The sequence below is a fragment of the Ascaphus truei genome, chromosome 14, assembly GCF_040206685.1.
Source record: "Ascaphus truei isolate aAscTru1 chromosome 14, aAscTru1.hap1, whole genome shotgun sequence".
Lineage (NCBI taxonomy): Eukaryota > Metazoa > Chordata > Amphibia > Anura > Ascaphidae > Ascaphus > Ascaphus truei.
The window spans coordinates 4270143-4289708 of NC_134496.1; the positions used below are offsets into that span (position 1 = coordinate 4270143).

General features: G+C 44.2%; 1 protein-coding gene across 6 annotated transcripts in view; it reads left to right on the forward strand.

Moving 5' to 3' along the window:
• Nucleotides 1-1744: 1744 nt before the first annotated feature.
• The window catches only part of SEPTIN2 (septin 2), a 49493-nt gene continuing 31671 nt past the window's right edge, over nt 1745-19566 (forward strand). The window contains exons 1-2 of one of the 6 annotated variants that reach the window (XM_075569555.1): nt 1745-1904; nt 18497-18524. In XM_075569555.1, coding sequence (XP_075425670.1) covers nt 18516-18524 — 9 coding nt within the window. In that variant the 5' untranslated portion in view covers nt 1745-1904; nt 18497-18515. Of the gene's footprint in view, nt 1917-5550; nt 5682-7888; nt 8070-9738; nt 9892-18496; nt 18525-19566 lie in introns of those variants that run through there. The other 5 variants (XM_075569557.1, XM_075569554.1, XM_075569558.1 and 2 more) reach the window with 5 other exon arrangements.

Below are 19566 nucleotides of genomic sequence, written 5' to 3' on the forward strand. Positions count from 1 at the left end.
CCTAGATAAAGATATAACCAGTCTTCAGCGCAGTATTGCTAGGTTTATGTGGTCAGGTAAAAGGTCCAGAATTCTAAATACAATACAACAGAGACCCTCAAAGCTAGGAGGTCTTGCTGTGCCCATATTTTCAGACATCTCAGCTCCGCCAGCTACTCCTCTGGAACTCAGCAAGGGGTACGAGAGCATGGGTTGATATAGAGGACCATGTTTATGCCCCGGCAAGATTAGACACTTTGCTATGGCTGGACAGCCAGGATAGACCAACAGGAGGAGTAGCAAACCCAATAATTAAACATTCACTGGCACTTTGGGATCGGCTTAAATTTAAGTATAGATTTACTAACAAAAAATTCTAGTATGATCCCGCTTTTCTATCACCCCCAGTTTGCCCCAGGAATGGAGGAAGGCGGTTTTGCAGCTTGGAAAACAGAGGGTATAACTAGAATCAGGCACATGGTATCGGATAAAGAGATTAGAGGTTTTCCAGAGCTTCAGGAGAAGGCTGATCTACGGCCTGGAGAGGTGTTTAGATATCTCCAGTTAAACCATTTTATTATGACAAAGCACACGAGCTCATCTCCGGCGGTTGCAACCTATGTTGAAATGCTCTATATCTCAAGATATTTGGGTGGGGGTTTAATCTCAACCATTTAGCAGCTCCTGTTGGATGTAGATCTTAATATAAAGACTATCTATATGCATCGGTGGGAAGAGGAGATAGGGGAAGTCCTGGAGGTTGAGGTCTGGTCCGATATATGTGAGGCAGCGGCTTCCAGTTCCATATGTAGAACCATAAAGGAAAATACATATAAGATGATGTGTCGCTGGTACCTTACACCAATAAGACTGCAGGCTATCAATAGCAATATATCCCTCCTATGTTTCTGTGGTTGCGGATAGAGAAGGATCCCTTTTGCATATCTGATGGTCCTGTCCAGTTTTAACCCCCCTCTGGCGGCAAATATTTGACCTCATCAACTCCTTAGGAGATACGACAATGGTCCCTGACCCATGGCTGGCCCTATTGGGAAGACCCCCTCCTAACATACCCAAACACCGATGCAAACTAATATTACATATTTTGATGGCCGCTAGATGGTCTATCGCTGCGTTTTGGAACAGACTTGCCCAGGATTACTACCTATCAAACGCAGGATATAGCATATCCTGAAAATGGAGCGGATCACGGCATATCTACGGGAAAAATCGCATACATTTGCTCAAGTGTGGGAGCCCTGGCTGACACAGGAGGGTGGAGCAGGGCTTGATTCAGAGCTAGCATTGCTTTAAAAATAGATAAGATTTAGAAAGATCCAGGTGGAGGAAACATTTTGGAGATAGAAATGGGACTGGGTGCTGAGATGTAGTCTAAGAATATCGTGATAATTTTCCCTTACCCCCCCCCGTTAGTTGTTGTGTTCTATCCCTCACGGATGTCCCCTCGCCCCCCCGAATGGTTGATCTATATAATTTCCGTGTAATACTGTGACTACGAATATTCGTTGGGTTACGCTCCCGGTGTTAATGATTAACAGCTTTCCCTGCCCTTTTTCCCCTTCTGTACCCCAATACTCCAATAAAAAATGTACGTTAAAAAAGATGGCCGCTCACTGCCGGTAAGCAGGAGCTCAGTGCTGAGTGGCGCGCGCAGCTTCGCTGTCAGGGCGCGCAGCTGCCAACCCTCTCACACTGCTGCTAATTGGATCGCGTGCACATTCCCCACAAAGGGCGAGACCGTTGGCCGATACGCGGACCCTGATTGGCTGTGCGGTGCGTTGCTGGCCGTTTTCGTGCTCGCTGATTGGCTGCGCTCGGGCCTTGGGCTGCGGCGGGTTGGTGCGAGTTTTGTCTCCCGGGTCCCCCAGGCTGCGGATTGTGAGCAGCGGATTCGGAGAGACCGTGTGAGTACTGGTGTGAGTGCTGGTGTGAGTGCGGCGCTGGCTCTGTGTGCGGCGCTGTGTGCTTCGTGTCTGCCCGGGAAGCCTACATACACACATAAATACATACATCATGTAATGTGGACGCGAAAATGGCGTTTAAATGTAAGAATGCTGGCTCTAATGATTGGGTCCGTTTAAGTTTGACACTGCTAATGCTTAAAGTTGGTGTGTGTGTGTGTGTGTGTGTGTGTGTGTGTGTGCCTGTGCCTGTGTGTGCCTGTGCCTGTGTGTGTGTGTGCCTGTGTGTGCCTGTGTGTGCCTGTGTGTGCCTGTGTGTGTGTGTGTGTGTGTGTGTGTGTGTGTGTGTGTGTGTGTGTGTGCGCGCCTGTGCGTCTGTGTGTGTGTGCCTGTGCCTGTGTGTGTGCCTGTGCCTGTGTGTGTGCCTGTGCCTGTGTGTGTGCCTGTGCCTGTGTGTGTGCGGGTGCTGCTGCTGTAGGTAGGATGGTAGAACAAAGTATTAAGGTATATTATACATATGAGGTACTCTATATAAAGTGCCATTTATTTATAAGCTGTGTTACCAGGGAGTAATACATGGAGTTTCTTATCTTTTTCACGTGTGTTCTGGGACCAGCGTTTCGGTTTCGTCAATGAAAGTTTTTACCGTTGTATTTAACTTATTTTGGTTCTGTTCGTGTATATCCGATAGGAATAAATGTACTGTGTGCGTGCGTGCGCGTTCCCCAAGCTGCAGGGGAAGCACAGCGGGACACTCACATCTCCAGAGACTTGGGAAGAAAAGGGTGGTGGCCGATCCCATCCCGTGTGTGTGTATTTGACAATATAGAGCAAAAGGAGAGGGATTGGGGAGTGATCGACTAAACCATACTAATTGTGAAATTAAAAAAATTAATTGTAATTGATAATAGATGAAAGTAGGTTCAACTGTGAACTGAAGTGAATCATAACTATATTTAAAATGTGACTTTTAATGTTATATACTTATCACACATTTTCTTTGGTAATATATGTTTTAACTATTAAAAAATAAATTAAATTAAGTCACTCATGCTACAAGAAAGCCTCTCGTGATGATATTGTTTTAATACAGTGTTTGTCAGCAATTCATTCTAGCTTAGCCCTGTATATAAAAATTAGTGTAGCAGTTCGGTAATGGTTTCTGGTGCATATTGGCACTGAACATTTGGATTTACCATCTATTCTAAGCTATATGGCATACCATCCCTGCTGCTACTACATTTACTAGTCCATCAGGCTAGCTAGTTAAGTGGTGGGCTTATTTTGCTCACCCTGGCTGTGTGCACCTTTTGTAGCCTCTAACACTCCAGTGTCAATGGTACATTGGAGTATTTACACACGAGAGGCTTTCTTGGAGCATGAGTGACTTTATTTAATTTATTTTTAATAGTTAAAACATATATTACCAAAGAAAATGTGTGATAAGTATATAACATTAAAAGTTACATTTTAAATATAGGTAGTGTGCATTTAAGTGAATTTTCTTTGGAGTACAGTCAATTGTACCACTCACCCTTTTTTCTTTTTTATTTGACAATATAAATACAAATAAACTTGTATAATAGTCATAAAAGAAAAGGATTCCCCGGCGCGTGGTTCCACTTTAACTCCGGGACACATGAAATTATAAAAGAAAAAAAACACAATCAGAAATATTTAAAATACAATAAGAAACCTTGGTTAAACTTGATAGGAAATACACTTACATAAATCAGTGTTTCTTCAATAGGGATAAGGGAGACTTCCTGGTGATATCTCAAACTTGGAGAAAAAACAAATATAGTGTTACACCATTTTATTAACAAATGCTTAAAAAAGAGATTAAAAACTCCCAAACAGCCAGCAGTGTAAGGCTGAGTCCATGCTCCCTGCTTGCTCGCTGAGGCGCGCTGAGGCTCAGGGAAAGCGGGTGCTTTCCCTGGCCTTGCGATTGCTTACCGCACGCGCCGTCAGCGGGCCTGCAGGGGGCGGGCGCGTCACTGGCCGGGGGCGTGTCGGTGGGCGGGCCAGTGACGTCACGGAGCTGGTTCGCCCTCATTGGGCGAACCGCTCACGTGACCGGCCTGTCTCGCCGGCAAGCGGGGGAATTTTAAATTCCCCTAAGACCTGCGCTTCCGCAAGCGCGCGGAAGCGCAGGTGAGCCCCTACTAAAGCCGCTCTAATTGCGGCTGTAGGGGCTCAGTGCTGAGCGGGAGCGCGCCTCAGCGCGCTTCCGCCAGCAAGCAAGTAACATGGCCGAGGCCTAAGGCATTGAGGAGGATGCCTCCAGAGTCCCTGGTTGTCAGTGTAGATCCTGCCTCAGCAGTCAGAGTAGTCCTTTGCAGACTCTAAGGGCTTGGTCCTGCTGCGTCCGGTGGTGCGTGCGCCACCAGCCCCTTACCTGCAATCCATTGGTCCCCGCTGCCTCCTCCCTCCGTGGCTCACTACGTGCTGTGACGTGTCAGCCGGCCAGCGCTACCAGAAGAAGGTGTTGTGGAGCGTTGACGCGTCACGTGGTGCGCGAGTGAGCCAATGAGGAGGTGAGCAGGGAAGGAGCTCGTAGGGAGGCGGCCTTTTTTTTTTTTTTGCCGGCTTTTTGACTCGCCTCAGTCTGCAGTGTAAGCAGATGCACGGGATGGGGGAACCCCTGGCAATGAGAGGAGGAGGGGAGGCTTCGGGGAGCAGGGAGGCTGCGGGGAGCGGGACACATGTATTTACATGCAGGGCCTGGGGGACGGGGCCCCGCTTCAGGGCAAACTGAGGGGGGAGAGGGGGGGGGGCGGGGGACGGGACGGGACTTTACAGCACCCGATTAAACTGGAGATATGTCACTCCAGCACACGGACCCACGTCATGGCCGCGCCCCCCCTCGTCATGGCCCCGCCCACCCGACCCGTTTGGTCACGCCCCCCAGCTCCGAAAAAAGTTTCCTGCAGACCGCATTTCGCGGTGCAGTGAGTTGCACGCGCCGCCGGCAAGCAAGACAGCCGTGCGGACGCGTGCAACGGGGCCTTAGCCTAAGAGTAAAACGAATCACTAGTGATCCCCAAGAAGTTGATGATGCGCTGGTAACCATGGCAAAACGGTTCCTTGATAGAGGATATTGCCAAAAGGACGTGAAGATGGCGTTAGAATGTGTCCAGCGACTTGATCGGAATACACTGCTCAGTACTCGCCCTAAGGATATTAAAGCCAACAGGTTCAATGTGGTTAGTACATACAGTACGGCATCAAGTGTGATCCAAGAAAGTGTACGCAACAACTGGCGAGTTCTGGCGAATGATGATAAAATAGGGCCGATATTTCATGAGCCTCCACTCTTTTGCTTTAGACGCGGCCCAAGCATTGGTGACCTGCTCACGCAAGCTGATCCGGTTGATAAGTATTCATCATCCAAAACATGGCTGACACAAAAACCCGGCTCATACAAATGCCGGGGTTGTACCAACTGCCAGTTTATGCAGGTTGGGTCATCATATTGCCATCCGCACAGTGGAGCACGCATTAAAATCAAACAGTTCCTTAACTGCGAGTCCAAATTTGTAGTTTATTTGATCAAATGCCCTTGTGGCCTTTTATTACATAGGCAAAACGGTAAGGATGTTGAAAGAACGTATAGCCATCCACCGCTCTACAATTAGAAAAGCTCTACTGGCTAATACTGATGACCAAGAATTCAAATGCTTGCCAGTTGCGAAACACTTCAGGGACATGGGTCGTTTGCGTGTCACAGACTGCTTACACATGCGGTTTTCGCAGGCTTTGCTGGTTCCTACACGGGTGAGTTGCATGAATTGTATGATTGGCAAGGGTATATATGGTGGGTCACTGGCACTCATTCACTGCACATCCCTGAGGAAGGTCACGTTGAGCTGACCGAAATGTTGGATGCAGTGCCATGTATTGCTGAGATGAATACAGTTTTTTCATTTACCTGGCTGTGTGCTGTCTGTTCTCCGGATCCATGTCTGGTAACATTTTTGTCTTTTATACTGTCAACCATATATATTATTGTTGCCATTCGGGGCACTGTAATAAAATAAAGCCAGTGCATTAAGCATAAAAGGAAGATATTAAGGGCTTTATTGACATATGAATATGTCCGTGTTATCTAGCTCAATACCATTTGAGTCAAGTTATTTCTTACCCTGTAAGTTCATGTTTAAATAGTTGTCTTGTTTGTCCCATTAAAATGTTTTGATGAAAAAGGTTAATTTCATAATAAATACGCAGATAGATGTACATCTTATTAAAAAAATAGCTAAGAGTCTGATGTGTGTCAAAGGTTTGGAAATTTCTCGGCTGCTTGTTTTTATTAGTACCATTTTTTATTTTCTGTATTTTCACCCCAAACCAGTTTGGCTACATGAGCTGTTGCTACCAACACCTGAAGACATACCTGAGCAGCGCTGGAGTTTTTTGCCGTCTCCTTGGCGTAGCGCCAGCAGTACTCTGCTCATATCTCGGCATTTAAGTGCATTCTTATGTTTGTAGACACCCTTTTAGTACTAAAATATGTTGCCTGGGGATCCCCTGAGGGGAGGCTGTAAACCACAGCCCCAGGAGATATTTGAAAAATGTTCTATATTATAATAGGTTTTAAGGATATACCTGCTTCAGCACAAGTGGCTGTCGTAGACAAAAATTGTGGAGTACTTTCTTAAATGACGTTCCGAAAGGCTTTTCTCCTCAAGTTTATACATTTCAGACAGAACGTGTCGCTTCTTTTTTAAGACGCTTAAACCATAGATAGATAAAAAAAAAATATATATATATATTTATTTTTAATTTTTTTTTTTTTTTTTCCCCCCGGTGGATTATGCTGCTTACGCTCTGGATCTATTTAGTAATGACATGTATCCCACAGCTTGTCACCCCTGACTCAGGGTCTCGTTTTGCTGGTGCCTGGCCAAATCTGGACCTTCATCACTGCTGAAAAAGTTGCGATTTTTCCAGAATTGGTCAAAAGTTACTGAAACCACATTTCCTCCCTGTGAGCCACGTTTTAACAAAGTGTGTTGCCTTTTTATGTTTAAAGTTTAATAACTTGTAACCAGCTCTGGCTGAGCGGCAGATTGTGCTGCTTTCGGATAAAATTCCCTGCGGACTTCAGTTAGGAATTTCATCCCAAAAAATGGCCGCTTTGGCTGATATTAATGTCCCTTAGTGTAGTTGGCTTCCTTCAATCCCCCTTAAAGTAACTTTCCTATTTGTTGAGAAAAATTAGTGTTTTAAGTTTCTTGTTGGGAACACACTGGAATCGAGCCTCAGCTACTTACTGTATCCTTATCTGTTTGACGAAAGATGTCACGGTAGTTATTTGCGAACATAAGACCGAGCAAATCTAACATTTTCCAAGGGGCTTTGAGGACTTGACGGTTATCAGTAAAACAGATTTCATACAGACTGGGAATGCCAGGCCATGGCTTTTGTATACAATGGAAAAGTGAAGTGAAAAAAAAATCTTAAAAATACATGTCTGATTTTTATGTTTTCTTAACACTATTTTTGTTAAGTTACAGCTAACCTATTAAACATGCCACTGTCCTTAGTTGTGACTGCCCCTTAGGCCAGCGGTGCACAAACTGGCAAGGCTTTTTTGGGGGGGTGCGGCTCACTTACCCGGCTTCTGCGTCCACTCGTCTCTATGACAACGTGGCGTCAAATGACGCTGTGAGTGATGTCACATGACCCAAGGCGTAATTTGCCGCCGCAGGGGGGCGCGACACGGGGAGAGCAGGCAGAGGGAGCGCAGGAAGTTTGCGCACCCCTGCTTAAGGGTGACTTGCAACAGGGGCATATATTTGTGTATGCAAATATAAAAGAACACAAATATTTTGTGTTGGGTTTTTGGCACTTTTCTTAAAGCATTCGCCTGAACATTTGCAAAGTGAACGCTGAAACCCTCAAGTGTCTCGTCCACGTCGGTGGTTAAGACGCATTGTCTGTGTGAACAGGCGGCCTCTGTCAGTGGGTGCCTATGAAGTTTGAAATGCACAGGAAGCAGCTCTTGTCTGAGTGATCCCACACTGCTTTCTCAGCTTCCTTCCTGTGCAGCTTGTGTGAACACTCACAGAAGAAGCAAAGGGGCCTCTCATATCTCCAGATCCCCTGGGACTCGCTCTGTGAAAGGCAAGGCACTGCCAGCAAGCTCGCTGCTTTCGTAAGGTACTCCGTTTAACCCCTTTTCGATCAGAGGGGCCTGCAACGCATTTCTTTTTGACGTTTGTGAAAAAATGAAAAGGAGGAACTAGATCAGCGTAATAAACTAACGTGTTAGTGTTCTGACGTGGTTCTTGATTTTTGGGAGGGCTGCTTTTGTACCGTCATGATAAAAAAACATGTTGAGTTCTTAAAATTAAGTCTTCCAGAGAACCGCAGGTTAAATGTTTAATTTGAAGATTGCCCAATGCCAAAAAAAGCTTTTGGTAAAGAATTCGACAATCTAATCTGGCTGTCCTAAAAGTAAAGATCTGGTTACTTTTGTTTAGTGGAAATGTATTACAAATGTGATGTGCAGGAAGCGCAGCTGTTGCTCAGAGCTTCGAATCTTGCGCCCCACTATGCCCTGCCTCTGCCCTTTGCAATTTGGAGCCTTGAAGTGCAAGGTATTATGGGACACTAGATTCAAAGCTCTGGCGTTGAGTGACAGCCATGTTGCCTGCACACATCCGCTAAAGGGCGTGGTCCAACGCAAAGGACGATTTTTCACTGGTTTCCCTCGAGTGGATTTTTCTGGCCCTGTCAATAGCGCAGATGTAACCCCTTAAACATGTCACTGCCGTTGGCACAACTTGGTCCTAGCGGCAAGGGGATTGTATCGCCTGAACCAGGGAGTCCCTAGGAGGCAATTTGCGGTTCTCTGAACTCTGGTGGCTCCCCTGTTCCCAATGGGCCGGCAGATTCTCCACCGGTGACAATGCTTTACCCGGTGGACACAATATGGCCTTGCTTTGGCGGCCAATAGAAAGCTACAACATCATCGAGATGAGGTTGCGCCTTTGTTTGATACACGGCAGCCATATTTGTAGTTGGGGTTTTTTGAGTGTCTAACATTGGCACAAAAATGACATATATCTGGGTCCTGGTGGTCCCCGGGGACCTGGACACCACCGATCAGTTTCTGGGGACTCCCTCCCTTCCTGTACATAATAAAGACGGGTTGTTTTCAGGAAATTCAGTGTATATTTTATATCTTTGACCTGATGCAGGGTGGTTAGCTACACAAGGCTTGGAACTTTACATTTAGATATGTAGTTCACTGAAAAGGTATTCCACATTTCCTCCTTATACTACATTTCCCTTGATCTGTTACTGAATTCGGTCACTACCTTTTATTGTCCTTTCTCTCTGTGTTTTTTTTTTTTTTTTTTTTCACTCCGTCCCACGCCCCCCCCCCCCCCCCCCTTCATTTTTTTAATACAAGATTATAGCAGGTTTCTTTGGGGCTAGACCCCGTTAATTTCAGTTCTGGGGACCCCCTGCTTCCGGAGAAACTTACCTCCGTATGGGGTGCCGGGTTCTCTGCCGTTTTAGATTCCTCGTCACATGGGCCAATGGGAAACCGCACCGGGTGATGTCACAGCTTCCTATTGGCCCACAGGGCCCGGACGTTTTGAAAAGCAGCCATATAGTGAACCCTGGAGCGACTACCAGCACCCCCTACTGAGGTAAGTATCTCCGGAAGCAGGGGGTCCCCGGAGCTGAAATTAATGCAGTTCAGCTCTCGGCTCTGGAGACCCCCGGCTTCAATTCCGTGTATAAAAAAACCATTGGGGAGATACAGCTTGCATTGCCTCCTTTAGGCTGTGCTTATAGCGGCGGCGACAGCGTTACGACTTCGAATCAAAACAAATGAATTGCCGCTTGATCACGATCGCTGGAAGTCATCTCAATTTGATTTTTCCAGTGACCGCAGCCTGCCGTCGTGTCGCCGGCACTATAAGCGCAGCCTTAGAAGAAATGGGGAGGAAAGAAAAGCAACAAAAACGTATGTAGTAAAAAATGCAACATTGTAGCTTACTGTGGGGTATTTTTAAACTATTTAAAAGTACCCATCATTGTTACTACACACTTTCTGTTCTATATTTTGTGTTCTGTGGACCATTTATGTTTGCAAATGCAATTAGTTGCAGTTAAACCTTTTTAAAAGATAAATCTATGTAATTCATGCCTTAAAGCTGCAGACCAAAAAATATCCTACGTGTGATTTTTTTTATTTTTTAGTAAATCAGTTCTGTACGATGAGAAAATACTTGTAGCATTTAAAAAAAAAAAAACCCTCAGAATTATTTTTTTATGTATTATAATGCAACAATCATTTTTGTTTCTATAGCAACCATTTACAAAGTCACATCCCCTTCCTCTTCTTTCTACCCCCTTTGTATCTAAAGCCCTCTCCCGCCTTAAACCTTTTTCACTGCCCCGCACCTCTGGAATGCCCTTCCCCTCAGTACCCAACTAGCACCCTCTCTATCCACCTTTAAGACCCACCTTAAGACACACTTGCTTAAAGAAGCATATGAATAGCACTGTGGATATTCTGAACACATGATACATAAAGCTTGGCCCCCTGCAGACGCACTTACCAGAACTCCCTCCTACTGTCTCTGTACGTTCTCCCTACCTACCAATTAGATTGTAAGCTCCTCGGGCAGGGACTCCTCTTCCTTAATGTTACTTTTATGTCTAAAGCACTTATTCCCATGATCTGTTATTTATATCATCTGTTATTTATTTGATTACCACATGTATTATTACTGTGAAGCGCTATGTACATTAATGGCGCTATATAAATAAAGACATACAATACACCCCTGTTTGAGCCCTGCCCTCTTTCTAGCAGTGCACCAATTGTATCTAGTGACTGCCTGGTCACATGATCTTCCCCACAGAACTTTGCCTTTTTGGTCTTTTTCTGCTGCACGGACAGCCATTTAGTGAACCCCCGAGCCGAATCTTCGATCGATCGGCAACTTAGCTAATTACTTATTGTGTGGATTGTAGAGATGCATGTATTAAAGGGGGAATGTTTATTTTTAAACGGCAGCTTGGACTGCTGCTTTTAAGAATCGTTTCAAGTAATAGTTTTTTGTTTTTTTAAATATATATAAATGTATATATTTTCACTCACTCAAAATTCAAAGTACAAACTTTGATAAACTATACAATGAACAGTAGTAGCATACAATAAAACAGTACAAAAGTGGGGTGCATGCGTGGCACGCAGCATAATGGTGGCTTGCAGAGCAGACTCATTGCTACTGTGGGCAACTCATTTTGATTACAGGAGGGTCCCGGGCATGCGGCGGGTTCCGTTCTAAGGGCCCGCCACAAAACAAAAATCGTCGGAAAGCGGAACCGGCGATTTTTGGTATGTGCTCAAGCGCAGACCGGCAATGCGGCGTTCTACGCATGCGCAACCTCGGCAGCCCTCCCTCCCCCATTCTGCACATGTGACCTCGGACTGGCCCGTTCTGCCATGCGCAGACATGGCGGCCCCATTCTCGGTGCCGCCGTATCGGCGGAGCGCCGAGAAGCGGGGCCTTGCTGTACCTCACTACACAGCACGATCTTGTAGCCCCTACCTGTAGCTATTATTTTACATTTTAATTTAGTGTGGTGACGCTTGGTTCTGCTGTCGCTGCACGTACACTCCACTCGCGGCCCACCATTGAGGGGAAAGCTAATCTGAAATTACCATATTCACTGGTCACATGAAACGAGGCCTTTCTTAGCTCTGTCAGTCCTGTTGAACTATTGCCCCTGTATGCTCTGCTATAGAGCGGTTATCTTAAACATGTTGCGTTATAACTACATAGGATTAGGTTTATCTTTCTCTCATCCCTTATTTGGTTTGTCTCCAATTTTTGAGACCAATTGAGCTGGTCAGTTAGTCAGGCTTGCTGATTTAATCTCTTGGCATTCCAGCCCATCCCTGGACAAGATGGGTGCAATTAAGGCTGCACTGCTGTCCCCTCTGCCTTCACTCTGCCATTAACATTTCTGGTAGGCAGGGACTTCAAACCATTTCTAACTCGCTGGCCTTCTGGGATACTTGCCATCTGAAGTTGAAACTAACTTCTACAGCTTTCTGATGACTCCTGTATTCAGTAACTCGGACTTTCCCCTAGGGCTTTCTCCCCCCCATCGTTTCAAACCTGGTTTGATCTATGATCTCTGCCAAAACCTTTGAATTGCTCACCAATGAAAAGGAAGGCCCCTAGTTAGTGAATTATTTTGGTTATTTACAGGTTAGGGCCTTTTTTTCTCTCCTTTTAACTTATACTGTCCCTTAACACATTTTGAATCCATGTGTATTAACCCAGATGTTAGTCTAATTTTCCAGATTTCTGGGTCCATTCCTTGACCTAGACTTGACCCCCAGACATACTCTAATGTACGCATCAATGACAAACTGACCAAAACTCTGTGTTGGATAGTGAGGACTCTGAGGACATATTTGAAGCCATCGCAAAAACCTCCATCTGCACCACCATTAGGGAAAATGCATACGCGGACCTTTTCATGTGGTACCTCACCCATGTAAAACTTTTAAGGATTTTCCCTGCCATTTCCCATCTGTCTTTAGAGGCTATGTATGACCTTCAAGCTAATTTTATTCAAGTGGTAATCCTGCCCTATGGTCTCTAGTTTTTGGGAGAAATGTTGCATTTGGGCCCAAAGGATGTTGGCTCCTGGCATGCCTCTCGTCACTTGGATATTTCTCCTTTAACAGGGCCCTGCAGAATCTAACCAGATCAGAAAATAAACTGATGGCCCATATTGTGGCCCCCTGGAATCAATCCTCCCTGCCATCCCCGTCCCATATCTAATAACATGTGGTTGGCCTGCCAAATGGAGAAACTTACCAGTTATCTCAATGACTCCCAAAGAACCTGGCAGCCCTCGTTTGCTGACATTGGGTTCCTCGGCATGAACTCACTCTCATCCTCTTGTTGAACCCCATTAGTATTATTGCTAGGCCCTTCCCATCCCTCATACTCCTGTCTCGAATACCTGGGCATGCACTCTCCTTGATGGCTCCCCAGGGCAGGGTAACCCTTTGTTTTACTTGACCTGTTGTAACCTGTGCTAAACAATGTACCTGCAGTTCCTTATTGAATGATGTAACTTTTTATAAGCTGTAATTTCCCTGTAATTCCTTTCTCTTTTTTTTTTTTTTCCTGCTCCCTTCCAATTATGAAAAAAGGGAAATAATTAATCGGTTTGGTGGCGAATGTGGTCAATTATAAAGAGTTGAAAAAACAATGGAAACATTAACAGACTTTGTAGAAGTGGTTTAATCAACATGAGGGTGTGTGATTAAGGGAGGTGTTTGTACCACCTCGGTGATAAGGTTATCAGATTTAGTTACATCTCATCAAATAAAATATATTTTTATTTGTTTTTTCAGTTTTTTTATATTTATGCCTTTTCTAGAGCAGTGGTTTTCTATTTTTACAATCTGATATTCCGTACAGGAGATTTATACATTTAAAATAGAAAGTGTCCCGGCGGGCTGATAAAATGGAGTTCTCCCCAGAGCCGTAAAAAGGTTATCATGAGAGAATGTATATCCTTGTGCGTGCGTGCGTGCGTGCGTGCGCGTATACACATAATAAAAAAAAAATTAACAATGAAGACTTAAAAAATAAAGATCAGTACATGCTCAAGATGTATTATTATTATTACTAGTATTTATTTGTAAAGAGCCAAAATATTCCGCAGCCGGGTACAATGATTGACTGACTGAGCTTGCGTGTACTGACATGTGTGGTTGATTTGAAGTGCTGATTGGTTTAAGTGTGTGCAGTTAGAACCAGAAGCAGTTTGAACAAGGAAGCGGTTAAACAAGGTATAGTCATTGAAGTACAGTTTACTGTTAGTACTTCTAAACTTCATAGTTGCTAGAATGAGCAGGATTGAAAATGCCACTCAATGCCCCTCTTGCCACATTTATTTATTTATAAAATATTTTACCAGGAAGTAATACATTGAGAGTTACCTCTCGTTTTCAAGTATGTCCTGGGCACATGTATGTGCACTTGGAGCAGCTGTTCCAAGGAGCATACCGCTGTGGGAAGTGTGAGCGGGTGGTCGCTTTAGAGTCAGAGATTGCTGATCTGAAGAGGCAACTTGCAATATTGAGGGACATTGGCAATCTTGAAAGGGAATTAGAGCTCACTGAGCAGGCCCTTGCTTTGACTAGTGGTGCAGATGGTGGCGCTATTAGTGAGGAGCAGGTAGGTAGCTTGGTTGCTGTTAGTGAGGAGCAGGTAGGTAGCTGGGTGACAGTTAGAAGGGGAAGCAGGGGCAATAGGGAGAGGCAGGTCCTTTCTGAGCTGACACATCCCAATAGATTTGCCATGTTGAGTGAAGATATTGGGAATGTTGGGGCAGAAATGGCAAGGCTGGGGGAGACTAATTCCTCTTGCAGCCAGCGGAATAGTTCCTCCAGCACAGTGGGGACTCAGGATGCTCAGATACAAAGAAAGATTGTGGTGGTAGGGGACTCCATTATTAGGAAGGTAGATAGGGCAATCTGTTGCCAGGACCGCATGAACCGAACAGTTTGTTGTCTCCCGGGTGCTCGGGTTCGGCCCATTGCGGATCGGGTAGACAGATTGTTGGGGGGGGCTGGGATTGACCCGGCGGTCTTGGTACACGTTGGCACCAATGACAAAGTTAGAGAAAGATGGAGGGTCCTAAAAAATTATTACAGGGATCTAGGCCAAAAGCTTAAGGCAAGGACCTCCAAGGTAGTATTTTCTGAAATACTACCAGTGCCACGCGCTATCGCAGGGAGACAGTCAGAGATCAGGGAGGTTAATGCATGGCTAAGAAAGTGGTGCAGGAAGGAGGGGTTTGGGTTTTTAGAGCACTGGGACTCCTTTTCTGAGAGGTGCCATCTATATTCTAGGGACGGATTGCACCTCAATGAAGAGGGATCTTCTGTGCTAGGGGGGAGAATGCTAAAAAGGTTGGAGGAGATTTTAAACTAGGATGGAGGGGGGAGGGGAATGAAACAGATAATGAACTAAATGGAATGGATGATACACGGTGGTATGGAGGTAGAATGGGGGCAAGTGCAAGTTTGACAAGCAGTGAGACACCCATAGTAAATACAGATAATACTAGAAAACTTCTAAAGACTAAACAAAGTGGGCGCAGAAAGGAAGGAGCAGATACGATAATAGTACAGGCTGGAAAAAAACCTGAAATGCATGCTTGCTAATGCAAGAAGCCTGACAGATAAAATGGGGGATCTTGAATTAATAGCTGCAAGGGAGCAGTATGATATCATAGGCATTACTGAAACATGGTGGGATGAAACTCATGACTGGGCAGTTAATTTAGAGGGTTATTCTCTTTTTCGGAAGGATCGGCCAAATAAAAGGGGAGGTGGAGTATGTTTATATGTTAAACCGGACCTAAAACCTATTATAAGGGATGATGTCTATGAAGGGAATGATGACAATGTAGAGACATTTCTCGATAGAAATTAGCAGTGGAGGTAAAAGTATAAAGAAAATGTTTGTGGGAATATGCTATAAACCACCAAATATCTGTGAGATTGAGGAAGCTAAAATACTTTTGCAAATGGAGAAGGCATCAAAACTGGGTCATGTTTGCATAATGGGGGATTTTAATGATCCAGACATAGACTGGGGCAATGAGATTAGCGTTACAACAAAAGGAAACAGGTTTTTGGGGGTGCTTAAAGACAATTATATGACCCAAAGTATTGAGGAACCAACCAGGAGAGGGGCAGTTCTGGATTTGGTCATATCAAACAATGTAGAAGTAATAACAAATATTCAAGTCCTGGAACATTTGGGTAACAGTGATCATAACATGGTCTCATTTGAAATAAATGATCAAAAAACAGATTACTTGGGTTCAACAAAGACCTTCAATTTTGGAAAGACAGATTTTAATAAACTGAGGTCTAATCTAGTAGTAATACATTGGGATGATGTTTTTGCAGGGAAAAATGTAGAAGATAAATGGGCAGTCTTTAAAAAATTGTTAGAAAAGCACACTTATCAGTGTATACCCTTGGGTAATAAGTATAAAAGAAATAAGTCAAAACCAATGTGGCTAAATAAACAGGTAGGGGAGGAAATGGACAAGAAGAGGAAGGCGTTTAGATTCTTTAAGTCAGAAGGGACGGAGACATCGTATCAGAATTATAAGGAATGGAACAAAAATGGCAAAAGGGCAATCAAATTAGCAAAAATGGATAATGAAAAAAGGATTGCAATAGAAAGTAAGGTCAACCCTAAAGTTCTTTATGTACCTTAATAACAAAAAAATGAGAAAAGAAAATATAGGACCCTTTCAGTGTGAGATGGGTAGGCAGATTATTGGAGATAAGGAAAAAGCAGAGGTATTAAACAAATTCTTTGCCTCTGTGTTTACCAAGGAAGAATCAAGTTCAATAGTAGTGCCGCAGGAGGAAGCCACAACCTCCATATTAATGAACAATTGGTTAACTGAGGAAGAAGTTCATAAGCGACTTGAAAAAATTAAAGTAAATAAGGCACCTGGCCCCGATGGCATACATCCAAGAGTTCTCAAGGAGTAAAGCTTGGTAATAGCAAAACTATTATATTTAATATTCAAGGACTCCATTTCCACACGCTCAGTACCACAAGATTGGCGTAAGGCAGATGTGTGCCTATATTTAAAAAGGGAGCTAGATCACAACCGGGAAATTACAGACCTGTAAGCCTGACTTCAATAGTAGGGAAACTACTTGAAGGTTTAATACGGGATAATATTCAGGAATACCTAATGGAAAATAAAATTATTAGATAATAGTCAGCATGGATTTATGAAGGATAGATCTTGCCAAACTAACCTTATTTGTTTCTTTGAGGAGGTAAGTAGGATCTAGACCAGGGTAATGCAGTTGATGTGGTCTTTTGCAAAGGCTTTTGATACGGTTTCACACAAGAGGTTGGTGTACAAAATAAAGCAAATTGGACTCAGTAATAATATATGCACCTGGATTGAAAACTGGTTAAAGGACAGACAACAGAGGGTTGTCATAAATGGAACTTTTTCAGGTTGGGCTAAAGTCGTGAGTGGAGTACCTCAGGGATCGGTACTGGGACCCCTGCTTTTTAACTTGTTTATTAATGACCTTGAGGTTGGGATCGAGAGCAAAGTCTCCATCTTTGCTGATGATACTAAATTGTGTAAGGTAATAGAATCAGAGCAGGATGTAATTTCTCTTCAAAAGGACTTCGAGAGACTGGAAATGTGGGCAGGTAAATGGCAGATGAGGTTTAATACAGATGAATGTAAGGTTATGCATTTGGGATGCAAGAATAAAAAGGCGACTTACAAATTAAATGGAGATATATTGGGGGAATCCTTGATGGAGAAGGATTTAGGAGTGCTTGTAGACAGCAGGCTTAGCAATAGTGCCCAATGTCATGCAGTAGCTGCAAAGGCAAAAAAGATCTTATCTTGCATCAAACGGGCAATGGATGGAAGGGAAGTAAACATAATTATGCCCCTTTGCAAAGCATTAATAACACCACACCTTGAATATGGAGTACAATTTTGGGCACCAATCCTAAGAAAAGACATTATGGAACTAGAGAGAGTGCAGAGAAGAGCCACCAAATTAATAAAGGGGATGGACATTCTAACTTATGAGGAGAGGCTAGCTAAATTAGATTTATTTACATTAGAAAAGAGGCGTCTAAGAGGGGATATGATAACTATATATAAATATATTCAGGGACAATACAAGGAGCTTTCAAAAGAACTATTCATCCCACGGGCAGTACAAAGGACTCGGGGCCATCCCTTAAGGTTGGAGGAAAGGAAATTTCACCAGCAACAAAGGAAAGGGTTATTTACAGTAAGGGCAGTTAAAATGTGGAATTCATTACCCATGGAGACTGTGATGGCAGATACAATAGATTTGGTCAAAAAAAAGGTTGGACATCTTTTTAGATGGGAAAGGTATACAGGGATATACCAAATAAGTATACATGGGAAGGATGTTGATCCAGGGATTAATCCGATTGCCAATTCTTGGAGTCAGGAAAGAATTAATTTTTCCCCTTAATGGGGTTTTTTGTTTGCCTTCCTCTGGATCAATAAGTATAGATATAGGATAAAGTATCTGTCTAAATTTAGCATAGGTTGAACTTGATGGACGGAAGTCTTTTTTCAACCTCATCTACTATGTAACTATGTAACAATGGGACATCTAAGATATATGCATTGCTTGCAAACTGCTACTGCTCCCTAAGCCAGGGGTACTCAACATCAGCCCCCCCCCCTCCAACAGGTCAGGCTTTCCGGATATCCCTGCTTCAGCACAAGTGGCTCAACCAGAGGCCCAGTCGCTGAAGCTGGGATATCCTGATAAACTGATCTGTTTGGAGTGTGGCTTAAGGACTGGAGTTGAGCGCCCCTGCTCTAAGCAGAAAGGGGGACAGACGCCTACTGTATTTGTGGTGCATTATACATCTATCTGTGTTATTAGGCTCTTTGTGTAACAACTGAATATCATGTGGGTCTGGGTGTGACTATTTCTAGGTAATAACTCCTGGCTTTGTTTCTTACAGGTTTTCACACTGCTTCAACATGTCAAAGGTAAGAAACACTGATGTCCTGGCAGCATTTCACCCTCTCAGTGCTGTTATTTTCATAGCATTCAACACCTTCCATACCCCGACCGTGTGATCTCTCGTGTAAAGGTCACATGGTCACAACCCGTGCCTCCTGACTTCAACAATGCAACAGAGACCCAGAGAGTTGTAGATACGATCTCCCCTAGAAACAACTGATAAAGGATGGCCACCTTGTGAGTGGCCATGTAACCTCCTCCCTCACAAGGAATGGCGCTCGAGGCCCTAATAGTGTCCATTAAATGTTATATGGACACTCAAAAGATGACATTCTGTCTACTTCTCACTGACTTAACTGGCGGTCCCACTTGGCTCACATACACAGTTTAGCAATGTAATTGGCTTTAATGGCATGCTACCCGCAATAAAGAGGAACTTGCATGCCAGTGCGTTCATGTAAGGTAATAATTATGCGTTGCTGTTTTAATATAATCAAGAAAGGTCTAAATATCAATGAAATAATAGCATGTTCTTGTATAGCGTTGCTAGTTTTACGTAGCGCTTTACAGAGACATTTTGCAGGCCCTGTCCCGTGGAGCTTACAATCTGTTTTTGGTGCCTGAGGCATAGGGAGATTAAGTGACTTGGTCACTTGACAAGGTCACAAGCAGCTGACACCGGGAATTGAACCAGGCTCCCCTGCTTCAAACTCAGTGCCAGAGTCAGTGTCTTTACTCACTGAGCTGCTCCTTCTCATAATCCAGCTGAATCCTACCAAATATTTAGAGGTTCAGATTTGTTTTCTCGAGTTCTTGTAGAACTTTCCAAATCCTTTACGTTTTCCGAAACTGTTATACCAGGGAGGGGCAACTCCAGTCCTGAAGGGCCACCAACAGATCAGTGGCTCCGTCATTGACCGATGCACCTGTGCTGTAGCAGGGATCTCCTTAAGACCTGTCGGTGGCCCTTTGTGGACTGCAGTTGGCCACCCCTGTAGTATACCATGAACATTTTCCCCCCCAGAGCGGCTTGCAATGCGTTGCTTACCCTTCCGGCAGCAAAAAGGT